The sequence below is a fragment of the Pseudonaja textilis genome, chromosome 4 (assembly GCF_049901715.1).
Source record: "Pseudonaja textilis isolate UNSWEBS1 chromosome 4, rPseTex1.2, whole genome shotgun sequence".
NCBI classification, from domain to species: domain Eukaryota; kingdom Metazoa; phylum Chordata; class Lepidosauria; order Squamata; family Elapidae; genus Pseudonaja; species Pseudonaja textilis.
The window spans coordinates 33,234,102-33,248,538 of NC_141993.1; the positions used below are offsets into that span (position 1 = coordinate 33,234,102).

A 14,437-nucleotide genomic window follows, 5' to 3' on the forward strand; every position below is an offset into this window, starting at 1 on the left:
TTGTGACAGATGCACAATGAAAGGTGACTGAAGTATGCAGATTATATGGTGATTCTTAGTCCCTCATCTGCAGATTTTTTGTCCAGAGTTTAGAGAATTCTGAAAGACTTGAAGAACAGAAGGAAAGGAGAAAAGTTTTCAGATATTCTATCCTCCCTGTTCCATTTATGGATGCCTTCAATCAACAAGGAACACTTGTTTTCAGCAAAATAAGATGAACCTCATAACTTTGTGTTATCTTTTCAAAGGTAATTTGTTTACTACTAATTTGACCAAAGGGTTAATTAGCACATTAGTATATCAATGGTCAAAAACCTTAATAAAATCTACATTCAGATGACCTAGCTGACTATTTTAAAAAATAATGAAATTATTTTTACTGCTGTATTCAAATAAATATTTGTTTTGCACTCTCTCTCTCTCTCCCCTCCCTCCCGCCCTCCCTCTCTCTCTCTCTCTCTCTCTCTCTCTCTCTCTCTCTATATATATATATATATATATATATATATATAAAATCTATTTTGTCATATATATATAAGCATACACACACACACACACACACACACACACCAGATTGAGAAAAAAATGAAGATTTCTTTGAAGTAAAGAGAATGTTTCATTATCTTTTTAAATTGTGTGTGTGTCTATGTGTGCGTGAGTATGAATATCTAAGTTAATCTTATTATGAAATACAAATATTAAAGAATGGGTTTTCTATCTACACACATAAAAATTCTTAGAAATATTCAGTTGACTTAATAGCATTATAAAATAATTATAAAGGGGTGGAAGGACAAATTGCAAGAATACAACTATAACTACAAAGACGTCTCCCACCCCTTGATCATTATAGAAATGAGAAAAAATATTATGATTTTTTTCCCTATCACATTACATTTAAAGATACTTCAAGGCAAATATCAAGAGATGCTTATGCTGTGAACAGTTTCTTATATTTTGAAGTATCCGTATTTGTCAAAAACTGGGATATTTGGAGAAGGGGACAAAGTTGTAACCAATCATCCTGCAGTGCTAAAAAGCCTGCTATTCAAAGAAAACAATTGGAGAAGAAAACGAAGCACGTACTAATCCACAAAGATAAATTTGGAATATTGTTTATACGTTTCAATATCTTACTTGTAATATTTGGATCCAAAGTGGGAATGATGTTTCAGATCTAGCACGCCTAGATTTGCTGTACTTGTCAGCATATCCTTAAAGAAGTCTTGACTTTCCCTGGGCTCACATGGTTGCCACTTGATTCAGAAAAACATGTGTTAAGAAGGTATTAAGGAAGTGTCAACAGAGCAGTGACATATGGTTGCATCATGTCACATCTCCTTAATTCAAACAATGTTTTCCGCATCACTATCATGCAAACCCTGGAAAAAGCAAATGCATCTTTAAGGCCACACTAATAAGGATGGTGAAACATGCGCCATGCTGAATCCAGGACAGAGGATAAATCGCATCATGGTTAATCACTGTACTGACATGCAGTACTTTGCTTTTGCTTCCACCATAGGTGATTCACCTTAAACTAAATTTCAAGCAAAAATCCAGTAACAATTCTATATCCTAGCTTTCTGTTTCATTTTTATAAAATATTCAGTGTATTTTATATGCAAGTATTATTGATTTCTGGAGAAATTGTGCATCTTAAATTCTAAACCTTCAAGATTAAAAGCATTTGAAGTATATACCTTAAGAAGCTTTGCATGGAGCAGTAATGTGTAGGCGGCTTCAGTGTAGTTATCGCATTCTTTGTGCAGGTCACAGAGTTTGTACAAATACCTAAAGTAATAAAATACAATTTTCAACAATATTACAAAATAATTTTGGTTTAAGATCCCATGAATTCTAAATGCTGAGATATGAAATAAAATTAATGTGATTTTAAAAAATCTCATATTTCAAATCAAGTAATACTTAGTACCTGGCATTCAAAAGAAGTCAGCAATTATGTGATTAATGCATTTCCTAAAGTTATATACTCTGTGGTTAAAAGAGTCATATTTTTGAAGACACTGATATTCTGAAAAGGCTCAGAATACCATTTTGGTAAGTATATAATTGTTTCTTGTCCTGCCCTCTGGTGCTTTGGTAAATAAATTGTCCCACTCTTCTTTGTGGAAGCCTCTCAAATACTGGAACACTGCTGTCATGTCCCACCCAGTCCTTCTTTTCTCTAGGCTAGCCAAACCCAAATTCTGTAACTGTTCTTTCATCTGTTTTAGTCTCCATGTCCTTAATCATCTTAGTTGCTCTTCTTTGCACTTTTTCTAAAGTCTCAACATCTTTTTTGTAATGTGGTGACCAAAACTGGATGCAGTATTCCACATGTGGTCTTACTAAGACTTTATAAAGCAGTACTAATACCTCACGTGATTTTGATTCTATGCCTCTGTTTATACAACCAAGGATTATATTAGCTTTTTTGGCTGCTGCTGCACACTGCTGACTCATGTTTAAGTGATCATCCATTAGGATTCCAAGGTCCCTCTCACAGTTACTGTTTTTGAGCCAGGTTTCACCTAATCTGTACTTATACCTTTGGTTTTTCCTGCCCAGGTGTATAACTTGCTTTTCTCCCCATTAAATTTCATTTTTGTTGGATAGGGGCCATTGTTCAAGTCTGTCAATATCTCTTTGGATCCTAAGTTTGTCTTCTGGGATATTGGCTATTCCTGCCCACTTAGTGTTATCTGCAAATTTGATGAGTTCTATTTTCTCATCTAAGCCATTTATGAAGATATTGAAAGTACTTGCATTATTTTAATTTTATTTAGCTCCATATGCATTTTATATATAAACCAGAATCATACTATTAATTTTTTTTATTTAATTTGTTTGCTGCCCATCTTGCTGTGAGGCAATTCTGGGCAACTTACAATGTTAAAAGCGGTAAAACCATAACAATAAGGATACAAAAGTATAATTAAAAATGGGACCGGAGGGGAGCAAGATGTGCATGTGAAAATGGGTTCCACTATTAGTCCATCAACCACCACCAGTATGGTACTCTCCTTTGGGGCCCCAGGCCAACTGGCAGATATAGATCTTCAGGCTGTTATGACGGTTGAAGCTGCATAGAAGCTCTTGTAATAAATATATACAACGAATACTTACATATTTATTTAGCTTACTTCAGAAAACTTACATCTCAGAAACATATATAACACCTTTCTACCTGGGCATGATTGCATATTATATTAGGATCTTGATGGTGACTGTAATATGTGGGAGAGCAGGAAAACATGGAGGGAGCAATTTTAAGACTTTCTATTCAGCTGCACTTGAAAGTCATACAACTCCATATTTCCTTTCAGTGCATCTATTCACATTTAAAGAAAAATAATAATGATGATGCTAATTCATGTTAAAAATAACAGCTTAGTCTCATGGGAGTAGAAGTTACAAGATAACTAATAGAAACGAAAAAAAACACCCTTCCTTCCTGATGTGATGAAGTGCTAAATCCACTGTCTTGGCTTCAGTTTTAAATTAATGAAGCCTACATAATATGTAGCTTTGTCCTCTTCTACACATATACAGAATTACAGAAAATTACTGTAATTTCTGTCATTCTGAATAGGTTACGTTTTGAGATATAAATGATCAAAATTAAAGCTTCAAATAGAGGAAAGATACTACGTCAAAGAGGTTCAATATACTGTATTATTAAAGAGTTGCTCAAAAGCAAATAATCAGATGGTATTTTTACAATCTTTTGATAATTAGAATTATAACCTGGGGAAAGAGACTTTTAATATTCATTGGAGAATGCAAGAATGCAATTGTGATAACAAAAATAATAATAAAAAAGCAATTTTTCTCGCTGCAGAAAGGTGGTTGGTAATTAACATCCTCTTTCCCTGTTAAGAAACAAATTAAATCAGTGATAAAAAACAAAAACAAATGAAAGGGCCAAAAAATATTTCAACTGTAGAAAGGAACAAAGAAATACCAACCATAAAGCCATCAGAAGGAAGAAAACTTAACCATACATTGATATTTCAAAAGGGAGTGGAAAATGTTAAAAGAGCAAGGCGGCTAGATGAGGGTGGGGACGGAAGCAAAAGGTACGTGGAAACTCGGTCAGGATTCAACTTTAATATTTGGAAAAAACTAAATGAATAAATTACACTTGCAGAGGAAAAAGAGGTGTGAAAGCAAACTTTGAAATTACACATCTATGTATTCTGAATAAGAGTCTCCTCTAAGTATACTGCCTAAAATGTAATTATATGATATAACCATAGATTCCATATTGCACTGTCCTTCTCTAATCAACATTTAGGATTTCATTAGGTGTTTGCCGATATATGAACAAAGGATCAGCTTATGCTGCATTTGTATATATGTAAAACTGTGTATTTATTCTGAAGTAATGCCTAAAAAGTTTCATCTATACAAACCTTATGTACATTTCTTCTCTTTCAATCTCTTTGTAGAAATTCTAAGAGGGAAAAAAAGAAGTATCAGCCTATTTTAATAAATTGGGTTTTACATATATGTACAAGGGTTTTACACACACTATATGAGGAATTTATAACGCTATAATATTGTAATGTGAGGCTTGCATCTTTTAGAACTCATTTTTTCACCTATGAAATATAAAAGCATTGTTTTTAAAGAAATATTTTATTTCAAGAACTCAGTATGTCCCCAAAAGGGCACTTTCAAATCCTACACCATTAGCTCTTCTCACTTTTACAATGTACCAGTCATCCTAATGTACTGAAAAACAATTTAAAACTTTAAACGAAAAATAGCATTAAATCATCCATTCTTGAAATCTAATAAATTAAAAAGCATATTAAAAACATAAATAGCTTTAGGTAAGGAGGATGAGTGCTGATAATTATAAGATTACTGGAATAATATATTCCTTCCTTCTGATGCAGAACTAAATAAAACTCCTCTTCTGGAATATATTTTTCATTAAAAACACAGAAGGGTTACATTTTCCTTCTATGCCTGCTATAATTCCCATAATTAGCACACCCACAGCACTAGTATTATTTGTTATTCATTAGAAAACTTTAGCCGGAGAACACATTTTGAGGTTTGGTTCAGTTTGTCTCTTCCTTGATTTAAAAAAACATCCTTTTAGAACCAAATCATAGTCTAAAACATAAAGAATTCTATTAATATAAATGATCAGTCTATTGAGAAAATGATGTTGTCTAAGAAACCCATTGTGTGGAATGTACAGTGTAGGCCTGCAGCTTTCTAAGTTGACAGTGTTTCAATGGAAGGATCATCAAGATTCAAATCATTTTTTAGGGTTTGTTTTTTTTTGTCTTTCAATGACTCCATAATTCCTTGCATTGGGGTGGAGTCAGGACAACTGAATGTAACTGAGTGTTTCCTGGCCAGATGCCCTTCCTGTCACCAATGCAGAGTTTGCAGCTGATATTTACTCATTGTGCCCAGAGAGAGAAATACCTGGTACTATCTAGGATCGAACTCACAGCCTCCAGATTGTGAGGCGAGAACTCCACCTCTAGGCCACTGCACCAGTGAAAGCATAATATGTGCGGTTCCTTTAGTTTTTCTGGATCAGTGCTTTGACATCACTGAGGGTGGAAGCATTTCTTTTGGTCAGTAGCACCACTTTGTAGCAGCTCTGCTTATTTTCATTTTCCTGTTTAGCACAACAAGTTGATAAGTTGCTCTGGATTTAATAATGCAGTGCGATAAATATGTTGATGCCATTCTGTTTTATTTCTATTCCATCAGATCCAAGAATGACACCTAACTTTTCTCCATGAGTTTTTTTCAAGAGGGTCTACTTATGTCAAATACAGGCAAGAAGGTTGATGATCGGAGGCCTGGATGGATTGCATAACTGAGTAATCTTCTCTCAAGATAGCAATATATAATTTCTATTAACAGACATAGAACAACACTACACGTGAATTGCCAATAGGAATATGATGGTGTGAGCCTATTATCTCAGTGTTAGCAAAGATTGACTATTATAAAAAATATTTACTCTTTCAGGACAAATATTATTATGGATTGTGTCCAATACAACTATTTTTTAATCATGAAATTCTAGAGTATGTGGTCAATCTGTGAGCTATGCTCTACAGTCCTAATTTTGCAGATTCCAGAGCACTTTGCAAAATCAAGCAGCACAGATGTTGCCATCCAGTGGAAGAGTTTGAAGAATGTGAGTCTTCCCCCCCACTGGATCAAATAATTTGGTGCAATTTTCATTCAGGCTGGCAGGTGACTGGATAAGAAGAAACAGCATCAAGCGCTTAGACCACTTTTAAGTGAAACCACATTTCCCTATTTGACACTGATGTGCAATTTGAGGGTTATCTTAAACCCGCTGCCAGCTCCTGCTTAAGTTAGTGGTAGTAATGGCAAGAGGGGCCTTCACTCAGATTCATAATCTGTATCACCTGCACCTAATTTTAGATCTGAAGGCACTCCAAACAATTATTAATGCTTTCATCACTTTGCACAAGGACAATTGCAAAGCACTCTACAGGGGGCTGCCCTTGAGGACCATTTGAAGCTGTAGCTTGTGCAAAATGTAGTAGCATAAGAAATTATGACCATGCCACAGTGTGATTGTGTAACATTGCTGCTTTGTGAGTACACCGGTTACAAGTACATTTCAGGTGCTTTCCAAATTGCCGGTTATAATCTTCACAACTTTTCATGGCCATGGGTCTGGATAATTGAGGGACCATATATTTCCTGTAGCATCTGCCCATCACGACTTGTAGACTTGGCATGCTTTGGATCCCATCAGTGAAATAGTCCCACCTTTTCTGTTCTGGCACCTGCCATTGTAATATCCTGCTTGAGATTTATATGCACCTAGGCTCATCTCATTCAAATATGCCCTTGAAAACTGGCTCTTCCTTCTTTCCTTGGCTGGTTGATTGGTAAAATGCTGCGTGTTGAGAGTGTTGTTTCTTAATCCTTCTCCATGATTCACTATCTTTGTTTTATAGTTGCTATTAATTTTGTTCTTTCTATTGCATACCATTTGGAGTTGCTATAAATTGGGCCGCTTTACAAATTTTAATTTAATTAAAATACTTTTTTCACCCGATAAATCCCTTTATCTCTCCTTCAAAAATAGTGTGAATAGTTCATAATTGCCCATCCTCATAATACCTTCTTGACAGCAGACTTGCCTCTTGAAAGTAATTTTTTTCAACAACTGGAAAAAAGTCACAAACTTCAGCTTTAGAAAATAGCCTATAATCAAACCTGCCCAATCCTAGCCTCCTTCCATTTAATATTTTATAAACATGGTGATCCCCTTTATTTTTCTGTTCTGAAATCATGATATTAAAAATAAATAAATTCATGCAGGTAATTCACATGCAGGAGGCAGTTACACAAATCCAGCCTTTTTTCTGTAGAAATGAAAAACTTCTTGATGCTTATAAAATAAATTTTCAAACATTTTGTCCTTCAACACCTGTCATCTCTATAAGTTTTAAATGTGAGTGCTTATTAAGCTGATGATTCCCCAGGGTTTCTAAATGTGCATGCACAAATAAATTTCCTTGTGAGTTAAAAATAGTTATTCCACAAATTAGAGAAATAGTGCATTAATCTACAGCATACATAATGTACTTCTATGAAAGCATATATTGCACATAAGTGTGTTTGCTGATGCTCAGAGGACATCTACCACAATTACAAAAAAAAATTAATCCCTACTCCATATTTTCTAATGAAGCAACAAAGGGGCTTCAGTAGCATTTTAAGAATCCAGCCAGAATATTTTTTTTTCTTTTCTGGGCTGGATTCTGATATCCATAATGTGTCAATTTGTAGGGAAGAGATGAAAGTAAGTAACTTTTGGAGAAGCAATCCAGATAGGTGGATTAAAGGACTAATAAAAATTAGGAATTAGAACTTTGTTTATGAAGTAAAACAAGAAGATAAATGAAAGAAAAACTATACCAAACACTTGTTTATAATCAAAGAAATAAGCCCTCGTTAATGATAATCCCTTTTATGGACTGAATCTGCCAGTAAAATACTTCAAGCAATGAATCTAGAGGCTGAAAAAGCATTTCTATACACCCGCCAGAGAGAGAGAGAGAGAGAGAGAGAGAGAGAGAGAGAGAGAGAGAGAGAGAGAGAGAGAGATTATACAAATAGAAGCTGTTTCTGATGTTTGAGAACTGCAAGACTGAAATTTATATAATAAGATTCAGGATCTCTCCCTACTAGAATATAATTTTAATTAAAAATGCAAAATGAATTAAAATTAATTTTAAATCTCTTCTAAAGTGGTTTATATTGACATAATGGCATAGGGTCTAGATACCGGAGAGACCAATAGGTTCTGCCCATCCAATGCCTTCCACCAAAGTCAGGTGCATTCCAGCTCTGTTCCATTAAATAGCCATCTTGTGGGACCTAGGAAGTTATGTCTGCTCAGATGCAGCCCCACCCTCTACAAGAGCATCCCTCCAGAGATAAGGGTAGAGCCTTCTGGGCTTCAAGGAAGCTTTGAAAACTTGGCTCTGATCACACACCTGGGGACTATCTTTGACATTGTTTAATGGCCCCTGTTTTGTTTTTTGGGGTTTTTGTTAACGAAGTATTTTATTTGGGCTGCCTATTGACTTAATATTTCTGTTTTTATGAGGTTTTTTTTTAGTTTTGTAAACTAGTCAGAGGACATTGGAATTGGCCCTAACTTAATAAATAAATTTATTTATAGGGAGCCAAGCTGTAATAGTGGTAGAAGGTTCCAGACTACAAGTGAAAACACCCAGATTTTTATCCAGTCCTTTATCTTTGTTTAAGAGTAAGAAATAAAAAAAATGCTCCCTATGGAAACAGTGTGGCAGATTACTGTCCATAACCTTCACCAAAAAGACTTGATTTAGGAATAATAATTATGATGATAGTGATGTTATAACAAATGGTAACTGGCTGGAACTATGAAAGTTGTAATAATATATACTCCTAACTTTTGTTTAGAGTTCTTTCTTGAAAAAAGAATAATACCAAATACCAAATCCGAAGGATGTTTTTCAGGGGTGGGATTCAAATATTTTAACAACCGGTTTTGTGGGTGTGGCTTAGTTGGTGGGCATGGCTTAGTGGTCATGTAACTGGCTGGACGTGGCCAACTCATTATCACTCACATCGGGACACGCATCTCCTTGCCTGGCCTCTCATGACTGTGGGGATGTTGCAACAGTCGTAAGTGTGAAAAACGGTCATAAGTCACTTTTTTCAGTGCCATTGTAACTTTGAATGGTCACTCCACACAAGCAAAGTACCAGCAAAGGAGGGGGGAAAAAACTCCAGAGACGTTCCTGAGACAGGAAGTCTAGTCCTGCCAAGAATATAAAAAGGGTTAATGGAGAGGCAGTTTCTATAAGCAACACCAGAATGTTTCCTTCCTGCCTTTCTTACAGGATTAGACCAGTAATTTCTTCTAACAACCGGTTCTCCGAACTGCTTAGAATAGGTGCGAACTGTTAGAATCCCACCCCTGATGTTTTCTCTATTTTTCTTGCTTAAATTAGCTTTATGCTCTCTTTTTCCCCCCATCTGATGCATAACCCACAAGAGGGATGACAGGTAAAGAGCTTCTGAAGCTGTTCTGGTCCCATGAGTTTATGACTGTTTGCAGGGATTCAGTAGCCTAATTCCTGGAAGACCATAATAAATGATCCCAGCAGGTATTCCATGTCAACAACAGACTTTCTTAAAAACTTCATGCTCAGTTTAGTGTGTGTAAAGGTACTTAGGTACTTAGGTTTCTGTTTCATTTTGTATAACAAGGGTGTCAAACTAATTTCACTGAGGGTCACATCAGGGTTGTGTTTCACCTTGGGGGGGGCTGAGTGGGTGTGGCCAGCTCGATGTCCTGCAGCCTGTGCACAGCTCCTCTGAACTCTGTTTTTGTCTGTGACAGCCTCCTGAAGCCCTCTGCCAGCAAAAACGGAGTGGTTTTCGGTTGGCAGAGGGCTGTAGGAGGCTGTCACAGACAAAAACAGAGCTTGGGAGGACCCCATGTAGCCCTCATAAGCTCTGATTTCGCTGACAGAAGCACTGTGAGCCAGTCCTTCCCTCTTTCCAGGATGGCCTGTAGGCCAGATCTAAGCACCCAGTGGGCCGGTTCCATCCCGTGGGCCTTGAGTTTGACATCCCTGCTGTATAGGTATATTTATGGATCATTTTCCTGTATTACAGCAACCTTGAGACACCTAGGAAAAGGATTTTCGATTTGGCAGTTAAATGCAGAGGTGATACTTCAATTAAATCAACAGTATATCTGGTTGCCATGATATCTGATTTTTTTTTAAAAAAAAGTTTTGTCAGGTTTCTTCTAATTTGAAGTTATGCTTTCCATTTATATTTGCAATTTTATCTTTTATTTTTATTTTCTATAAAATTGCAGTAAATCAAGGCATTAACGGTTTACACTCCTATCAACCTATCGGACTTCGTAGTTCCTAAATCTGCCTAACAAAATTGACTACGAAGGTCAATGAAGTTTTAAGATGCAGAATAAGTTATCAATCAAGAACTTTTGCCAAAGTTAGTTTATCATTCTACATTTTCCTTTTCATTGGTAGCTTACTTAGATGAATTATGATGGTGCAAACAGAATCATATATTTAATTCAGGCTTGGTTTGTCTAATCCTCATTTCTAAAGTAAACACCAGTTTTAAAGAACGGAAAAAAGTTCTCAAGTTTTACTTTTTTGTGAAACATTCAGTGGGCAGAATCTTATCCACTTAATTGTAGTCATAAGATTAGGCAGCCTAAGAAAAAAAGACATCGTAAAGAATTATTCTTTATCCCACATGTAACCATATCATTTCTCACCAGAACATTGACTGTACAGCTCATGCGGTTTTCCTTGTTTTCATCATGCATAATAGTTCTGTAATCTAGAAGTCTCTCCATCAGCCGTACCACAAGTTTAACAAAAGTTTCACCATTTTTGGCAAGGTACTTGTGTTTTCTGCAGTGTTCTAAAAGGCTGAAAAGGTGATAGGGAAAAAAAAAATCTTACTATCAAACTTGGAAACAGATCCTTCAGGAAAGACTAATTTGAAATATTTTGTAACAACAAATGTTAATTAATCATTATAAACCCAGCTGTTATGAGCACTTACATTTTGTCAAATAACACTTTATATTGTTCATCTCCTCTTCCACCTTCTACTTCATGATCCAACTTTGTGATTATTTCATTTTCAAACTGTAATTAAACAGAACAAGCATAAATAATTAACACTCCAAATATGTCATCATAAAAATGCTCAGGTTACAAAGTTGTTTGGCTTTACAATAAATGCAATATTTGATTGAGTTTTAATAGTTTGACATTTCCAGTACTACCTCTAGCTTGTATATAATGATCTGTTGCCATATGAGCATTTAGGAAATGTTTGGCCATATTGTTAAATGGAGCTTAGGTGATTTCTTTTTAAAGCAAATCTATATAAGATGGTTAATTACAGTAATAAGAGACAAGATATATTCAAGGCAGGAACACTCTATCCTTCACAATAATTATAATAGCTACAAATGTAAGCAAATTGAAAGCATTATTATAGACAATATATTAGGTTGTACTGCCAATTGCATCATTTGGTTTAGATGAAATACATTCACATGTATTTAGAAGAAACAGAGCTTGGCTCACTTCAGATATATCAGACAAGGAACTTCAAAGTCATTGCATTAGGGGAGGGAGACGAGGCAGAAAACAGCTAGCAATAAGGTTAAAAATAAGGCTTTAACATGATCATATTTATGAAAAAGAACTTAAACAATCAGTGCAACAGATTGTTGGCATCTTTTTCTAGCAAATGAAGATGATTACTGTTACTGTCATTGCTTTTCAATGAACATCAGTGTGTATAAAGCATCTCCCTTAAAATCTGTAAAACAGCCAAATCTTTTTTCAGACTTATATAGTTTTTCTGTGTAATGTTTTGTACAGAAAAAGTTTTTCTGCAGGCACAACCCATTTTCTTAATATCCTCCTCATTCTGTTCTGCCCCCCCGCCCTTTCTTCCTGGCTATTAGTAGTGGAAAGTGGCTGTGAGCTACCTGTAACCTGTGAGCTACCTGTAGTTATATCTGCGCTTCCTAAAGCAATCAGTTGTATGTACCTTCATTTGGAAAATATCACTGGAGTATCAAAACAATTCAATGGCCATAAAATGAGAGTAAGATGTATTTTGTGGATAGTCATGGGATGAGAGGCAGAAAGAGTCAATAAGGTGAAAACAAGAAGCATAGGAATTTAAGGTACAACAGCCGCCTAGAATTATTATTTATTTTACAGGGTTTTACGGACCAACTCAAAAGAACTGAATAGGCTGCAACACTGCAATAAAATAAATCAGTATTGTAAAAAAAATAACAGTACAATAATTCAATAGTTATAAAGCAACCCTCTTGTGAGAGGGATGTCAATAAACTTAGCTACGGTTAGAAATCCTGGGAATAAAGATATCTTTAAAGATCTTCTCTAAGCCACGAGGAATGGATCTAAATGCTTAGGATGGCTTGCCGTGGTGGCAAGTAGAATGCAGTATTGTAGACTAATTCTGCCACCTGCCAGCAGTTCGCTTCTGACCAGCTCAAGATTGACTCAGCATTCCATCCTTCCAAGGTTGGACCCAGATTGTTGGGGACAATATGCTGACTCTGGAAACTTCTTAGAAAAGACTATAAAGCACTGTGAAGCAGTATATAAATCTAAGTGCTATTGCCATGGCTATCTGAATTACTGAATTCTTCTTGCTTCTAATTCTCATCTCTGCCCTCCCAATGTCTGTACTTAGAGACACTGATTGCAACCATATTACACCTATTATGTACCCTCACTTGTTTTTTCTTTTGATATCCCTGCCACTGATGAAAAAGCTTCATCTTCATGCTATAATAAAAGTTCAAGTACATGCAAAATAAGAAATTATGCAAATAGCATATAATGTATATAACTCAAAATGATTAGAGGTTTGGTGTATACTTATAACTGAGACAGTTTGTGCATTAGAAATATGAACAACACAGAGTAATCCTGCACTATAGTACTCTGGCAATGCAAAATCATTTTTACTGGAGCATATAACCAAAAGGAAAATATAGCACCAGTGTACTAGAAAAAGATGGTAATACCATGAATTATGAATAAATGCAATGGGACAATAGGTATTAGCAATGAAATTATATTGTAAGTACACCAATTCTTAATTCCTAATTATAGGACAGAATGAATTTGCCTGTATGTGTACCCTAAAAACATCTGCAACATCAACAGGTTTCAAAGCTGTTATATATTGGACGCTGCATGAGAGAAAACACAAGCACATAAATGCATGTCATAAATGTGCCTTTAGCACAATGCAAACATATATCTATATTCCCACAGGAAACCACTTAACTGAAAGAATTCATTCTTATTTCATTTGTGAAAAATTACTTAGCAGCACTGTTTCCTTTTTTTCAATATCATGGTGGCATGGAATAATCTTTTCCAAAATCCACAAGTTGACAATTCTCTTAAAATGTAATTTTGTATAGCATATACTTATAGTATGTCACTCATTTTGACAGGTTAGGGGAAAAAATAGGGTCTGCGAGCTGGAAATACTCAGGAGGTTCACAATATTGTTGTATGCATTCCTAGGTAAGCTAGTGAGAAATGATTTTGCAACAACCAGTCATATTCCTGGATATCTTGGTCATCCGTGAAGTTCACACACCAAAACTCCAGACAAGCACAAGATGACAGCAATGAGTTGCCCATTTTCTAGATCTCTTTTATATCATCTAATGGTTGTCTGGATTTTGGAGCCAGATTCAACATTCTAGTATTAGATAGTTGCCTAATTCACTTGTCCAATGAAACCTGGTGTCTGTTTTGAAGCAAAATGCACTCCCTCCAACATACCATGTGAACACCATGAACTGCTCAAAGGGAAGACAATAGAGTCCCACCTAGTTAGTCATCTGAAAAAGAAGCTGGGGCGACAGTCTGCTGAAAAAGCCAAGTTTGCACTATCTGAGTCCTGATAGCACTGAATCCATCTCTCTGCTGATATTCCCTGCAGGCTGCTTAAGGATATTTCTGCAAGCAATTGCACCAGCAATATGCTCAATTGATCAAAAATTCTCAGTGGAGCCTATTACATCTAAGCTCATAAATTTTTTAAATATCTTCTTCATATCCCATGTATAAACAAACAATACTCAGACTGCAGATGAGTCTTGGGAGACACAAAACAGCACCAGGTATCTTTCTGTGACTTTATGTCAGCTCATGCAGCTTATCAGGGAAAGGAGGCTTCTTCACACCCTTGACAGAGTCCACAATCAAAATGCATATACTGTATAGCTTAATTTGAACGAATCTTGTGAGAGCTCTTGTGTAATGTGGGGCTAGGAGCACTGTGGGTT

At 35.7% G+C, this 14,437-nt stretch overlaps 1 protein-coding gene across 1 annotated transcript in view; it reads right to left on the reverse strand.

Moving 5' to 3' along the window:
* Positions 1 to 14,437, reverse strand: part of DOCK1 (dedicator of cytokinesis 1) — a 399,928-nt gene that overhangs the window by 78,289 nt on the left and 307,202 nt on the right. Inside the window, exons 34-37 of the mRNA XM_026704953.2 lie at positions 11,137 to 11,222; positions 10,844 to 11,000; positions 4,419 to 4,459; positions 1,704 to 1,794 (exon numbers count right to left, since the gene is read on the reverse strand). Of these exons, the coding sequence (XP_026560738.1) occupies positions 1,704 to 1,794; positions 4,419 to 4,459; positions 10,844 to 11,000; positions 11,137 to 11,222 (375 nt within the window). The remainder of the gene's footprint in view (positions 1 to 1,703; positions 1,795 to 4,418; positions 4,460 to 10,843; positions 11,001 to 11,136; positions 11,223 to 14,437) is intronic.